This window comes from Doryrhamphus excisus, linkage group LG21, assembly GCF_037039965.1.
Source record: "Doryrhamphus excisus strain RoL-2023G ecotype Guam linkage group LG21, RoL_Dexc_Guam_v1.1, whole genome shotgun sequence".
Classification (NCBI taxonomy): Eukaryota; Metazoa; Chordata; class Actinopteri; order Syngnathiformes; family Syngnathidae; genus Doryrhamphus; species Doryrhamphus excisus.
Window position 1 is genome coordinate 6706168 of NC_136377.1, and position 15946 is coordinate 6722113.

Consider the following 15946-nt stretch of genomic DNA (forward strand, 5'->3'; position numbering starts at 1 on the left):
GCAAGAATTTTGGCTATGGCACTTTGTGGGGAACTTGCTGAGACGAGGAGCCGTTTGGGTGGATGTTGAAGCCAGGAGTGGCGGGACATTTATGTTCCAAAACCTATTCATTCCACCATTTTTCGCCGGATATATGAGACCTGAACCTTTGGACTCCAGTAGCATCGGATACATGTCGGACTTAATGTATATCTACATATGAAAGAGGCCCCGTGTCGCACTGTTTACAGTGACATGAAAAAAAATCAGATGCAGAACGTAGCCACAGAGACAAAGTGTTTGGAAATGTTAGTGTTTGTGTCAGAATGGATCCATAATGAAAATAAACAGCAACCCTTTTACTGTAAGTAGTTTTCCATAACGGAGCAATTCTAAGGTTGGAAAGGGGGCAAAAAGCCCAATTTCAATGCACCCAGCAGATATAAGTATATTCAAAAATGCCAAACACAGCAATACACATGCCTACCTACAGCAAGGTCAACACTGCTTTTCAGTCCTTTCTCGTCGTGGCTGCCACAATTCCATTCACCTTCATGCGGCTGAGGTTCACATGTGCCTTTCCCTGAAATCCCCAACACCTGTCCCTGGTCTCAGATTCTCATCCCGTCTCACAGAGTCCAGTTTCAGCAATCCTGTGCACAATTGCACTGGAAAAGAACATTAGAAGTTGGTTCTCCTGGTCCTTTCTGTGAGCGTAGATAATAACACGGTCAACTTTGGACGATGAAAAGTGATGTGGTTTCCTCAGCTGTGGACGGCTTCTACCGTGTGTACTCGGATTTTGCGGGCATTGTGATAGCCAGTCTCGATTCTTCTTGCTTTTGTTTGCGTGTAGTTTTTTTTTTTCCTTTCTTTGATACCTCGCAATGGAGAAAACTTTCTGACCGCCGAATTCAATAAGCCGCCTTCATGTCCGGTTTTGTTCAAATAAAACTTCCAGGCCGTTCTCCGTTGCAGACTTCAGCGTGCACACACGTTGTTGTCTGTCCCACACGCTATCCTCTCTCCCTTCTTCAACCTCACCCCAGCCTGACATGCTGGTTCACCCCTCCCCCTTCTGTCCTCATCTTCCCCTCCCTGCTTGGTACATTCCCAGGACAAAGAGGATGGAGGGAGAAACCAAGGCAGAACAAGGACACACAGAGGAGAAGGGGGCAGGAGGTAAAGGGGGGGAAAAGAGGAGGAGCGGTGCACATTTTGTTTCCTCCACATGAGCAGTGTTCCCTCTTAAATCCAATTTAGCACAGTGATCACAAACTCGACCGAACCATGCAAACCGTCCACAAAATATCCACGGATCGTTCCCACCCTGAGTTTTTCTACAAAGCAGATTTTCATTTAACTCTTAAACATCTTTTGCAGCAATTAAAATGTCACTCCACATTAAAAGAGACAATAGCCACGTTTACATGGACCCAAATATTCCAATTCCATTCGGGTTATTTGCTCAAACGTAAAGAATGTAACCTTTGTATACACCTCATTCCGAAAGAAAAGTGCCAATCCGAATGAATATATAATCGGATTCACATGGGTGGAATATTCCTTTCCCCAATCCGATTGAGGTATCTTGTACCCGCTCAAACGGAAAGTTGTCAGACTGCGTTCTACTTTGTGGTGTTTTTCGTGTGCATTAGCGCCATCTGTGGAACAGAATCTAAACCCTTCTATACGCCATTCACAAGTCCAGTTTTATAAAAAAAACAAAACATATCTATATAAAACATGTGCCGAGCTTAATTAAATAAAAATATTAGCAAGATTGAACTTTATCTTTTCCTGTTCCCGGGTGCGTTCTTTCAGCGAATGCTGAGATATGACGTAACACGCAGCTTGAGACGTTCTTTGATTTAAAAAAAAATGCAGGCGAGCAATCGGCACTGGACTGCTGTGGAAAGTTTGTTTTTGATTCAAACTAAATTTCAAGACCAGACGAAGGAAAAACTGGCAATACGGAGTTATTCCAACAAGGGAAAGAAAAACTGGAGGCAGTCGGTATCACGTGATGTTGGTGTTTACGCTTTACTGGGCATGCCCCATTGACTATTCTGGTTGATTATAGCGGCGCATGTAGACAAGAGATTGGAATATTCCTTTCCATATATACCATTGTTTTCAGAAAGATTCCATTCGGAAAGAAAAAAACTCCTCATGTAAACGTGGCTAATGAGTCTCGTCTAGAAAACTTGCAAATTTTGTGTAATAAGTGTCAAGCACAACCATGCTCGGTTTGGTGTACACATCCTGTAGTCGGTAAAGTCAAGCCTTCAATATTAGTAATAAAAGCAGTAAAGGTAACGTTCCTCGCCATTATTTTGGGTAAAGGTAACGTTCCTCGCCATTATTTTGGGTAAAGGTAACGTTGCTCGCCATTATTTTGGGTAACGGTAACTTTCCTCACTATTACTTTGGGTAACTGTAACATTCCTCACCATTATATTGGGTCAAGGTAACGTTCCTCACCATTATGTTGGGTAAAGGTAACGTTCCTTGCCATTATGTTGGGTAAAGGTAACGTTGATTATTGCGGCGCATGTAGACACGCGATTGGAATATTCCTTTCCATATATACCATTGTTTTCGGAAAGATTCCATTCGGAAAGAAAAAAACTCCTCATGTAAACGTGACTAATGAGTCTCGTCTAGAAAACTTGCAAATTTTGTGTAATAAGTGTCAAGCAAAACCATGCTCGGTTTGGTGTACACTTCCTGTAGTCGGTAAAGTTCAAGCCTTCAATATTAGTAATAAAAGCAGTACAGTGGAACCTCAATTACAAACATACCGCTTTGCCTGTTTTTCAGTACGGTGCAAGGCAAAATTGTGCGTACATTTTCTGGTTAGCATACAATATGGCGCGCATTTTGACTGCATGAGTCCAACTATGTTGTGTATGTATTTTCAATCACAATATGTCCTTGTTAGCAGCCAATGAGCTTGCTAATATGTGGAAACAGGAGGCGGGAATCAGTTCTGTTGCCCGTCGATGACATCATCAGGGGGCTGATGGCTCTGTAGTTCTTTGCCAGCTAACACACTTCCCACCACTATGGGTTGCCGGCATTATTTCGATGGTAACTAAGTGGTAATTTGGGATGCTTTGACTGCAGCATCCGGGTACTGCATTTTGATGTACTTCACAGTGTGAAGTACATGTACTGTACATTTATATGTGCCTCTATTTTTAGCATAAAATCGCACAGTGCATATAGAGAAGTGTTTCATTTTCTATCAGCTGTGATGATTTCATGTGCCAACCATATGCTGCATCAAGTTCAAAGACCTATTGCCGGAAACAAAAATGGCCGCACCCAATGCACCAGCGAGAGCCCATTTTCCTTTCACCCCCCCCCCCCCCCCAAAAAAAGTGTCTCTAATAGCCTCTCAATTCCATGTAGCAACAGGCAAATCTGTTTGAGTGGCTGCAGGAGAATCAAATTATTCTCAACGACAAATCTGCTTACGAATATCCAAGAATAATCCAATGATGACCTAGTTTGTCGAACTCTGCAACACTGCTACGCCAGCGTGACAGGCAACAGACAAATTTTAGGTAATGTCCCTTTAACATGATGTGGCGCCTTGAAGCAATGCCTTTCCCCAACTTTTACATCTTTTGGTGTAAAACACACGGGCGCATGCATGTGTGCAGCATAGCCGACAATAACATGTTTGCTCCTGGCCAGTTGCGTTTGATAACAGCCGCATTCTATAATAGAAATCAAATAAGACAAGTGTCATACCAAAAGGATGAATGGATGGCGCTGCCTCTCTCCTCCAGAGGGAGCCAGAGGAGCCCAGAGGGAGGCTGACATCATTGCAGCTCTGCAGCAGCACCAATGAATATGTTGCTCAGATGCAATGCATTATGTAAAACGATAACTCTTATCGTTGCTTGTTTGTATAGTTCTTAGGTACAAGTGTTAAGTTGCTGTGTGATGAGTTTAGTTGTTTTTTTGACACCGTGAGCCAGAACGGAAATTATGGTATATTCTCAACCGTTCTTCAAACGTAAACATGCAATGGGTTTTTGCGTTAAAATTAACTTTACGCTTTTTTATGCTGCGTTACCGCAGCAGGATGGGTCCCTGAAATAATGGCGTGGCCATCAGAGACCGCTAGAGGCTTGTTCGTGCGTGCCACGTAACCCCCCTCCCCTTGAACGCGCCCACACACACACACCAATTCATTGCCATTAGTATACTGTATTGGTATTTTAGTATTTTTAGTTTCCGTGTCAAGGCATCATTTTCTGCAATGCCAAAAATTAATGGTCGTGTTGTGGCTCCATATTTTGAGAGTTCCTATTGGCAAGCATGTACTCCGGCATCCAGCTCAGCAGTTGAAATGTCAGGAAAGGACAGGAAGGTTTGTCAAGTGTGAAGGAGGAAAGGAGGAAAGGAAAATCAGCTCACTTCAGTATATTGCAAAGCAGAATATGAACTGTTTGCTCCAGCAGCGTTTATTTTTGTATTTATCTTTAGAGAACGGATATACACATGGCGCATGTAAGGTTTCCCATACATGCATTTATTTGCAGCCTGTCGCCCAAAGACAGCTGGGATTGGCTCCAGTATACACATGGCGACGTTAAGTGGCATAGAAAACGTATGGATGGAAGACAGTCTAATGTTTCTTTTAGTAGGTTCTATGTTTATGTAACCATAGAACATAATTTTATGCATGCATTGAAAGATCAGTCAAATTCAGTACTGAAGGGGTTTGCCTTTTGAAAACTGGCTGGGAATTGAATCAGTTAATAAGCCCTGACTCACACCAAAAGTCATTTCTATGCATGGTCTTTTGTGTAAAAAGGCAACGACTGAACAATCGGAGCATATTGCGTCAGAGTGATCAGCCGGCAGGAGCTGACACAGGCAAATGATTGAAGGAAGGATCGATAGAAAGATGGATGGATGCTCAGAGCGCAGACAAAATGAAGTGCACAGATGTTCAGGGAAAATCTGTCACGTTAGAGCCAAAAGGTAGATGAGACAAATGCATCAGCCATGCAGCAACACACATTAAGCTGGTCTACAGGGTGGGATGACTGGGCCGTCGGTTTTGATTAGACGCGAGACAGTGCACACGTACAAAAACCACCCCTGTTATAACGGTGCACGTCGCTACTATAAAACTGTTTGTGTTTTGGGGGGGGGGGGCTTTTTTTGTTGACACTGAAGTATTGTGACCACAATAAGTGTTGGCCTGTGTTCTTTAACCTCTTCTGTTACAGTTTATGCACCATCACGTCAGCCCTAACAGAAAATAACAGGTTATAGCACAATACTCATTGTGTGATTGACCAGCGTTTCCGCTATAAGAAGCCATTGTGACACACATCAGTAACAATTTAATGTGGCAGAAAGTTCCTATACGGCTTTTTGCTTGACTTGTACTCAGCAAGTCCCTAAGTGAACTATAGGAAACATTTTGGAGTGTTTGTTATGTGACTATTTCAGGATATTGCTTCTCCAAAATGGCAGCATGTCAGGTAAGCTAGCTCATTTTCAAAAGTGTATTTCTTGCCATTAAATGTATTTTAGGACACTGTTAAAAATTCAAATGCTTTAATATGGTGTCAAATACTACAAATCAACTGTTGCTGCTATATTTCTTCAATTAATTCATCGAAAATGAGCTGTAAAACATTTTGAAGTGGTTGTCAAGTGACTATTTCAGGATATGGCTTCCCCAAAATGGTTTCCGCTATAAGAAGCCATTGTGACACACATCAGTAACAATTTAATGTGGCAGAAAGTTCCTATACGGCTTTTTGCTTGACTTGTACTCAGCAAGTCCCTAAGTGACCTATAGGAAACATTTTGGAGTGTTTGTTATGTGAATATTTCAGGATATTGCTTCTCCAAAATGGCAGCATGTCCAGTAAGCTAGCTTATTTCCAAAAGTGTATTTTTTTGCCATTAAAGCTATTTTAGAAACAATTAACAATTCAAATGCTTTAATGTGGTGTCAAATACTACAATTCAACTGTTGCTGCTATATTTCTTCAATTAATTCATCGAAAACGAGCTGTAAAAAATTTTGAAGTGGTTGTGAAGTGACTATTTCAGGATATTTCTTCCCCAAAATGGCAGCATGTCAGGTAAGCTAGCTCATTTCCAAAAGTGTATTTTTTGCCATTAAAGCTATTTTAGAACACTGTTAACAATTCAAATGCTTTAATGTGGTGTCAATTACTACAATTCAACTGTTGCTGCTATATTTCTTCAATTAATTCATCGAAAATGAGCTGTAAAACATTTTGAAGTGGTTGTCAAGTGACTATTTCAGGATATTTCTTCCCCAAAATGGCAGCATGTCAGGTAAGCTAGCTCATTTCCAAAAGTGTATTTTTTGCCATTAAAGCTATTTTAGGACACGGTTAACAATTCAAATGCTTTAATATGGTGTCAAATACTATAATTCAACTGTTGCTGCTTGTATATTTCAATTAATTAATTGAAAACGAGCTGTAAAACATTTTGAAGTGGTTGTCAAGTGACTATTTCAGGATATGGCTTCCCCAAAATGGCAGCATGTCAGGTAAGCTAGCTCATTTTATTGCCATTAAATGTATTTTAGGACACAGTTAACAATTCAAATGCTTTAATATGGTGTCAAATACTACAATTCAACTGTTGCTGCTATATTTCTTCAATTAATTAATCGAAAACGAGCTTCCCCAAAATGACAGCATGTAAGCTAGCTCGTTTCCAGAAGCTTATTTTTTTGCCATTAAAGCTATTTTTGGACACTTAACAATTCAAATACTTTAATAGGGCGTCACATCTTACAGATCAATAGTTCTTACTGTATTTCTTCAATTAATTCAAAGAAAACGAGCTGCAAAACCTTTTGGAGAGGCTGTCATGTCGCTATCCTAGGATATGGCTTTCCCAAAATGGCAGCGTGTCAGGTAAGCTAGCTCATTTGCCTTTCACTCTTTTTTTTAGACCCATTTAAGAAATTGGATGCTCTAATAGGGTGTTAGATATTTCAAATCTGCTGGTTTTGTTAAGTTTTCTTCTATAAACTAATATAGAAAACAAGCTAGGAAAATGTCGCTACCAGGCTTTTAGCCTTCAAATTGACACAAGAACAAAAATGCTAATCGGACTCTGTTTTTCAATGATTTTACAAATAATATTTGAGGTTTTTTTTTTTAATCCTTTGAATATGTCAAATAATTTGATTAATTTGATTAGATTAGTGGCGTGTGAGGCTTGAAATCATAACGTAATTCTCTACCAAAACAGTAGGGAGCAATGTTTTACCGAGAGTGAGCAACCACAACTGTCATTGATTATCTATTTAGCTTCTGCTAGCTGCGTAGTCGTAGTAGTAGTTGTAGTAGTAGTAGTAGTAGTAGTTGTAGTAGCAGTAAGCAAGAGCGACTTAAGCGACATGTAGATATCAGTGTATATCAGTATATCAGTGTATAAATATTCTCAAGCACACAACCAAAAGCATTTTTTAAATAAATCATGGGCCTTACCATAAATCACTCAATCAAGGAGATTAGATTAGACAAAATAAACATCAGTGACATTAACATTCTTCAGATTCATACTTTGTTCATTTTTGAGGGGGGGGACTAAATGCCTGAAAAGCCACAAAAACTGTGTTTGGCCACAACAAAAGCTTTCGCTAGGGGTACTGTACTCCCTGAAACAGAGTAGGGAGGCTTACAGACACCAAAACTACAAACAAAAGACACAATATCTTAAGAGTAATATGAGAAGGACCATAAGTGACACAGCACTGCGCACCGGCAGCAAGGACCACACTCCAGCCAAAAGTACAACAAATCTACGGATCAATAATATATGAGGATGGAGGGTTTAAACCAGGTTAATGCAACAATCATGCTGCAGGTGAATCTAACGTCATTTCTTCCTTTCAGACAGCAATGCAGACCAAGTTTAACTCACTGCTGACCCCTACTGGTTTGACACCATAAAGGACTGCAGGTAGGACTACTTGGAACCCTATCCAGCTTTCAATCAAACAATCTTTAGCTTCAGGGAAGCTAATCAACTTTGGATATCATATTACTAAAATTACGACACATCCTCCAATTTGGTGACTAAAAAGCTGACACAAAAGGTAGTGATTTTTATTGGATTTCCAAAAGTTCCTTCATTTTACAGAATGTTATTACAGTTCATATCAGAGCCCACTTGATAAAAACTATGATATTCCTGTCAGGTTCGACTACTCTTTGTTTACATGCTTTGCTTAGCTGTACTGCATGTGAATGACTTTCTACCACTCTGCATCAGTCTGGTTCACAGAAATGCAAGCCCCACCCTTGTTTGTTTTTAAACCTGATTGGGCCTTAATAGATGCATATTTTGCTTGAAATTATTGAATACTTTACATGAGGACATATTTTACCTGACACACTCACTGAAAATCTCAAGTATTTTCGAGTCATCGGACTAAAGTCCCAGTCGAGTTTGATGATAGTGTGAAATCGAGTCGGACGTTGTTACTCAAGTCCACACCACTGATGCGTACTGTTCCGATGTTTACTCTCCATGACAAACAAAGTAAAATGCCCCTAATGTTGTGATGATGCATGTGAGCTGTGTAAATAAATGCCGCATATACCATACCATGTCATGCCCAAGAAAAGAAGCCCTCAGTGAACAATTGATTTGTACTCCAACACTGACACAACAATATAAAGTAAACTAATCAATACAACGAAACTTACCTGTATTGTGCCGAAGTCCACGTTTTCATAGTGGAAATGGGCGCACTCTGCCAGTTTCGGAAAGTGTCCCTTGGTAAAGCAAAGTCTAAACGTAAAAAAAAAAAACAAAACACAGAACTGATGGCAGCACATCAACAGTAAAACGTGTAGACAGGTAAGGGCGTAATGGTACATGTATTTGTATACATGTATCTCATTTTCATGTACAGAATCGGATTTTTCTGTCCTGTTTGGGAACATTTGGCCTTCCTGGTGAAATATGAAAATGGACAAAAGACAAGTGAAGTAAACCGTGACTTTAAAACCATGGTTCATACTGCGCCGTGAATACGGTGTACCGTTGTACCCCCAATAGAGGCGGAGTTGAGAGTACACAGAGGAAGTCATTGGAGCCTACAGACAAAAAATTCACTTGGGAATCGTATGAACCCAAGCAGGAGAAAATACCCGCAGGTGATAAAGAAAGAAAAAAAAGGGTGGCGGATAGAGGGATGTGTGTTTGTAGAGGAGGGTGTCTACTAACTTCTTGACATTCTTGACCTTCATGCTTGCTGTGCTGCTGCTGCTTGAGCGCATGAGGGGCTCGGTCCTCAGCTCTGGGATCTCTGCGCTTCTTGCCTAGAAATTCACAGACACAAACTCAGTTCCAAACTAAATAACTAACATGGTTAGAACTCGGAACCGGCACAATGATCAGTTATGTTCTGATTGTGAGGAAATGATTGTTGATCACAGCCCGCCGTGCATTCCTCCCTGGGATAGATGGATCCTAGGTCCAATGAATGAGAGCCGAGTGCGCTAACCCTCGAGCTAAAAGCCCAGAACAGTCGACTCAACGTCCGGCGTGACTTTTAAACTGTCAGGGTCAAACCTGACATAACAGTGAAGTGTGTGTTTTAGTAGTGCAAAAATAAGTAATGTTCATTTATGTTCATTCATTCATTCATTTTCTACCGCTTTTTCCTCACAAGGGTCGCCGGGGTTGCTGGGGCCTATCCCAGCTGTCTTCGGGCGAGAGGCGGAGTACACCCTGGACTGGTCGCCAGCCAATCACAGGGCACATATAGACAAACAACCATTCACACAACCATTCATATCTATGGACAATTTGGAGTGGCCAATTAACCTAGCATGTTTTTGGAATGTGGGAGGAAACCGGAGTACCCGGAGAGGGTGGAATTGAACCCTGGTCTCTTAGCTGTGAGGTCTGCGCGCTAACCACTCGACCGCCGTGCCGCCCATTTATGATCGTAGTATAGATCATTTATGTGTATAGTGTGTTTATGTGACGGCCTTTTGTTGTTGCCGCCTCCAGTTAAAAGACAAGCTTTTATTTATCAATATGTGCTACTAACTATATTTCAAAATGCAGCTAATGCCATGTTGTGGAGTTAACAAAACATACATTAGGGGGGGTTTCCTACAGCCACAGCAGTTAAAAATATTTGACCCGGCGGTTTACCGATGTACCTGTACATTGTACGGCTGCACCAGCTGGCATCCGTTACACTGGGGTCCACAGTCAATGGCCGAGACACTATGCAACTGGGGAGGGGGCTGATGTGATTCCTGTCACTTCGTCGAACCACCGGAGACATGCATAGCGCATAACGCTCTCGTACAGCCCAAGTGCACGATCAAATATTTAACAAAGACAAGCAGACAGAAAAGGCCACGCCTCTAAACTCAATATTAATTAGCGCTGAGAGCTTGTTGCTTCCCTCTCTCTTGCCCAGTCAAAGGAAGCAACCAACAACAGAGACCACAGGCGGCTCTGCATGTTACCATGGAGACGGCCTCATTTCCACTGTACTGTTGCAAGAAGTCAGACCCAAACCGGAGACGAGAGAGAAAGAAAGACTAAATGTTGCTGGATTGGATTGGAAAAGGAAGCCAAGATTTAGGGGGACTAAAATGAAGAACAGGCTTCTTAGTGTTAGCGGCAGTTAGCGTCCGTATGAGCTTATGGGGAAGACAGATTAATCAAGTCACTTGTGTGGTTGTCTGTATGTGTGTCTCACCATGGCACTAATGGTCTCCTCCCAGTCAGGTCTCTCTCTGGGGTGAATGTGAGCGAGTTCAGGCACTATGTCGTCCTCCTCCAGGTGACGTCCAAGTATTAAGCCCCTGTAGGGACAATAAACACAGAACACAAATTTTAAACAGAAATTGGATGCGTTTCACTTGGTAGGACACCAAAAGAGTCTGTAATACTTTGAACATGAACATGATTTAAAACTACAGGGGTGGGTACAAATAAGCTGCTAGCATGTAGCATATCCCACCACAGTTACATCTCACGGACTTTCATCATAAAAAAAAACAATAAAAAGACTCAAAATTAGTCAAAGTCATTGAAAAGCACTGTATGCATTCGTTCATCGTTCGTTTTCCTCACGAGGGTCAAGGGCGGTGCTGGAGCCTATCCCAGCTGTCTTCGGGCGAGAGGCGGCATACACCCTGGACTGGTGGCCAGCCAATCACAGGGCACATATAGACAAACAACCATTCACACTCACGTTCATACCTATGGACAATTTGGAGTCGGCAATTAACCTAGCATGTTTTTGGAATGTGGGAGGAAACCGGAATACCCGGAGAAAGCCCACGCATGCACAGGGAGAACATGCAAACTCCACACAGAGATGGCCGAGGGTGGAATTGAACACTGGTCTCTTAGCTGTGAGGTCTGCACGGTAACCACTCTACCACCGCACCAAATTTGCTCCAAAATACATAAAAAAATAAAAGACCCCAATAGCAGTTTGAATGCAAAAGACTGACTTTTAAAGTGCATAGAAATTGTCAAGTAAACATACACATCATTTAAGTGAGATAGGACTTTTTCAAATGTGGAGGAGTGGTTGTAATATGTGTCGGATTCGTCAGCCCAATCCTACCCCAAAGCGTTAAACCTCAGGGAAACACTGGAAAAGTTAGTCCAAACAAAAAAAAATCACATTCCCTGATCCTCCAGATCCTGATCCTGTCATCCCTTAGCATCAGTGAAAGCTAACGCTCGAGGACTACAGATGTACTGTAAGTGGAACCCTTGCAGACAAAAGCAGATACCGGCAACGTTTCAACGGTGCATTTAGCATGCACGCTATCGCCTTCTCTGTTCTTAAGTGTGGCGGCAGTCACGGCATTCCCGGCATTCCTTGGTGAGACGGCATGTAGCTGAGAACTCCTAGCATGCCAACACCTGCTCTGAACAGACACCACAGTAGACGTTCATTACAAAACTAAATATTCAAAACAGTTGGAATGTTACCATCTGCTGTTGCTCACGGTCATCTGATCGTGTTTGGGTGTTTGAATTCCGTGTGAGTGGTATTTTGCAGCAAGTAGGACTGGATCAGGATCGGAGCCGCAGCGGATTCAGTGTGAACGCAGGGTAAGGCAATACAAGTCTACACAGGCCGCTAGCTGTCAATAACAACATTTATGGGATGATCGCTAACTGTATTATTTTATAAGTACTTATTTTTATAACAGACACAATAATAACACATTAACTATAATCATCATCATCAACATCATAATAATAACAACATGGACAGCAGCTAAAACTGAGCTCTGAATCACTTTCTGTCCACACATGCGACATTTACAGTATTGAAACACGCGCGCATCAGCCTTTAAATGGCTTATTTTTCTCTAATTATATCTACTATATTGGGTAATACGAGTGTAAAGATGACTATAGGGATGTTATATTTTGTCCTGAGAGCTCTAATAATGATCACATTTCAAAAGTCATAAAAAGGTTTTCTATGCTCTAACTATGAAAATATTCAATTTATTCATTTAGTGAATGTTACTTTGTGGAAATTCACTGATAGCGGTCAGGTCCGGAACCAATTGAGGTAGCCTGTACGCCGTCGCTCATAGCTGGCCGTTATGACTCCATACAGTAGATGGCATCATAACTCATAGGCACCTGCAGTAGGTGATGTAGCAGGAAGGCTCAGTGCTGCCACCTTTACAGACTATTCAGATAATATAAAGCGGTCTAAATCTAAAGACTGTTTCTGGTCTTACTAGACACTTTTAGAAACACGGAAGCACATATTGCTCTTCAGAACAAGCAGCCAATGCTGCTGTGCCCCCCCGCATCCAAAAGCACACATTAATTTGTTTTCAAAACATATTTGATATGCTTTTAATGACTTCTGCTCACTTTTTGTCTTACACAGTGTCCATAAAAATGACACGCATATGTGTCATTATCCAATTATCCCCCACCATAAACAGTTGGCAATATCAGTATCTATCCATATGAGACTGGTCCAATAAACGTGACACAACGCCTTGTGTTGCACAATACCCAGCTTGTGAGTCAGAAGCTAGCAATACTGCAAAAAGAATGACATGTTAGATGGCGATGCGTTTGTCACCATGCTGCCTATTTTTCTATGCAGCAATTTGTGTATGTGTGTGTTTTTTTACCTGCTTTTCCTTGCATTGGACCAAAGCGGAAGCTCCTTTGAGATATGGACTAGTTTTAAGTGAAAGGGAACTGAGGTTTATGTGGGGCTTTTTGTTTTTTGTTGATGCAGCAAAACAGCCTTTGGCCAAGCTCACACATGGATGCAGGCCTCTCATTCATTTTCAATGGAGCCCATCTGCTGCAGCAGCAGCGGTGCCACAGCAGGAAAGCAAAAATGTGGGAAAAGAAATATGTGCTCAACGAGCAAAAAAAATAAATAAATCTGGTTTAATTTAAACTACAAACTCAGTATGATGTTTTCTGGCAATGCATTGTCAGTAAAATTCCATTTGTAGTCAATCTGTGTGTCTTGTCGGAACATTTCAAAGTGCTGCACAGGGTTCAGTCGGAATATTATTTACGCATCCAGTCAACTCTGTTGAAACATTAAGACCTACAAAACGCAGTCATGCCCATAGAATGTATTACAGTGGAATCTGTTTAAGTCGACATCCCTTGGATTGGCACTTTCAGTATGTCGACATAAGCGGTTGTTGACGTCAGCTAAAAGTCGCTATTACTTGCGCATTTACTCATTTAGACTTTAGATGGCGAGACAAAGAGAATGGCGATAAAAGGATTTTTGAACTTACACCTGTCCGTTGTCTCTCTATCACAACAAAATTGTGCGCTAATGTGCTAACAGAGTTAGCAAGGAGCAGGAGTAATGGTAATGGTTTTATTTCATTTGAACATGCATCAGATTACAATTGAATTCATCACATAATCAGTTCACAGTTCCACATGTCCAAAAGGAGTAGGAAGAAGCAAAGCTTATGAAATCCTACCGCTCCATCTGGTACTTTTACAATCAGTAACTGTTACATTTGTTCACTTCCTGCTTTCCATAATACAGTTTAAGGTTTTATTTGTTTTTTTTAATAATGTACCTCGTATCAAAGTAGAAGGTGATATAACCATCCAATGACATAATGGGTACCATAGTAACTGTCAATATAGTGATATATATATATATAGCACATCATGACTGGTTCAAGACTCTTCATCCTTGTATTTAGCAAACATCAACTGCTTGTATTGTTTCTTGAATTGGCTCATCGTTGTGCATTGTTTGAGGTCCTTACTCAATCCATTCCATAGTTTGATTCCACATACTGAAATGCTATGGCTTTTTATTGTAGTCCTAGCATATAAGTGTTTCAAATGTAGTTCGTCCCTGAGGTCATATTTCTCCTCTCTTGTAGAGAAGTATTAGAGTATTGGAGTGAGGTCAAAGTCCAAAAAAGATGGATATCGTTGCGCAAAATTGAAATGGTTGCATCTTGGGAAAGAATGGTTTGTCTTGTTAGCGATGGTCAGCAGTCAACTGAACCTTTTTTTTTAATGAGTTAGTTCCTCAAGCTAGTGGAGTCAGGAAACAGATCTGCAATTATATTCGAGATATGTGCCAAAATAGTTAAAGACTGTTGTAGAGTTTCTTTCAGTCCATCGACATGGGAAGTGCCACTACACACTCACACACACACACAAAAAAAAACTCGTTACCATAACGGCAAGTGGTCGAGTCGCCACAACGGTCTTAACGATGCTCGTTGTTTCCCACACAAAGCAAGTTTGCATGGCAAGCCAGTGTGTTGGGTTTGTGTTCGGAGTTCTGGGGTTGGGATTGTGGCTGCGCCCTGGGGTGCGTGCCTGGAGAGCGGCGAGGCGTACGGGTGTTTTCAGGGGTCAAAATGCACGACTGTTGGTCACTCTCCAGGAGGGGAGGACACTGGCGTGAAAATGCATTTATTTTTCCAAATACTTTCAGAATCTACGGATAAAGTCTCAAAGAGCTAGATCCATAGTAAATTCCTTTTGAAACCAGACATTTTAAGACCTTTCCGGTGACCCGGAATACGAAGGTGGACAAGGATTTGATGAGTTGGCCAAAACAGATGTGTTCCACTGAGTATTACTTTCTGCGTAAATACGGTCTGGCTGGGACTAAATGATATTGGGTAACAAGATGATCAGGATGTTAAGGGGTTTTCAGCCTGGGACTGGTTGCCAGCCAATCGCAGACAAGCAACCATTCACGCTCACATTCACACCTACAGACAATTTAGAATCTCCTTTTCGGAACGTGGGAGGAAGCCGGAATACCCGGAGAAAACCCACGCATGCACAGGGAGACCATGCAAAGTCCACACAGAGATGCTGCAATGGAGATGGAAACACAGATCTCCTGTGCGTCCAACATGCTAAACACTAGGCTAAACACACCCCCCCCCTCTCACAATTATGGCCCCACTCCATTCCTTTTCAGCCTTTGTGATTTCTGTTCTTTTCAATCACTGGCTTTCTGCATTAATACTGGACCAGTGTCTAATGTATGCTAAGCTACTGCTGCCATGGTAACCCTGGGGCAGGATTTAGACCTAGTTCAGGACTGTGGAAACAGTTGTGCAATGAGCAGGTGGGGACTGAGCTACATGAAGACAACATTTTGTATATATTGTGATTGTATGCGTGTGTGTGTGTGCACTTGTATTAGGGGTGCACTGATTACAATTTCCAGGTCGATCACCCATCTTTAAAAAGCCTCTCTCAAATATATGTAAATGAAAACTTTAGTCCAAACGACTACAGGATATCAGTTCCTTTGGGCTTTTATTTTTGACATTTTAAACACAAAACAAAACCAGGGACCTAATTTGAGCCTCTTACCAAAAATAAAGTGCACAGCGACCAAGAATGGTCGCCCGATGCCAGTAACGCCATCGTTTTCCTC

The 15946-nt window shown here is 41.5% G+C and overlaps 1 protein-coding gene across 5 annotated transcripts in view; it reads right to left on the minus strand.

The window, feature by feature from the left end:
- Nucleotides 1–15946, minus strand: part of arhgap32b (Rho GTPase activating protein 32b) — a 72383-nt gene that overhangs the window by 36175 nt on the left and 20262 nt on the right. For 3 of the 5 annotated variants that reach the window (XM_058087654.2, XM_058087653.2, XM_058087652.2), the window contains exons 3-5: nt 10742–10847; nt 9244–9338; nt 8721–8805 (exon numbers count right to left, since the gene is read on the minus strand). In XM_058087654.2, the coding sequence (XP_057943637.2) occupies nt 8721–8805; nt 9244–9338; nt 10742–10847 (286 nt within the window). Of the gene's footprint in view, nt 1–466; nt 1446–8720; nt 8806–9243; nt 9339–10741; nt 10848–15946 lie in introns of those variants that run through there. The other 2 variants (XM_058087656.2, XM_058087655.2) reach the window with 2 other exon arrangements.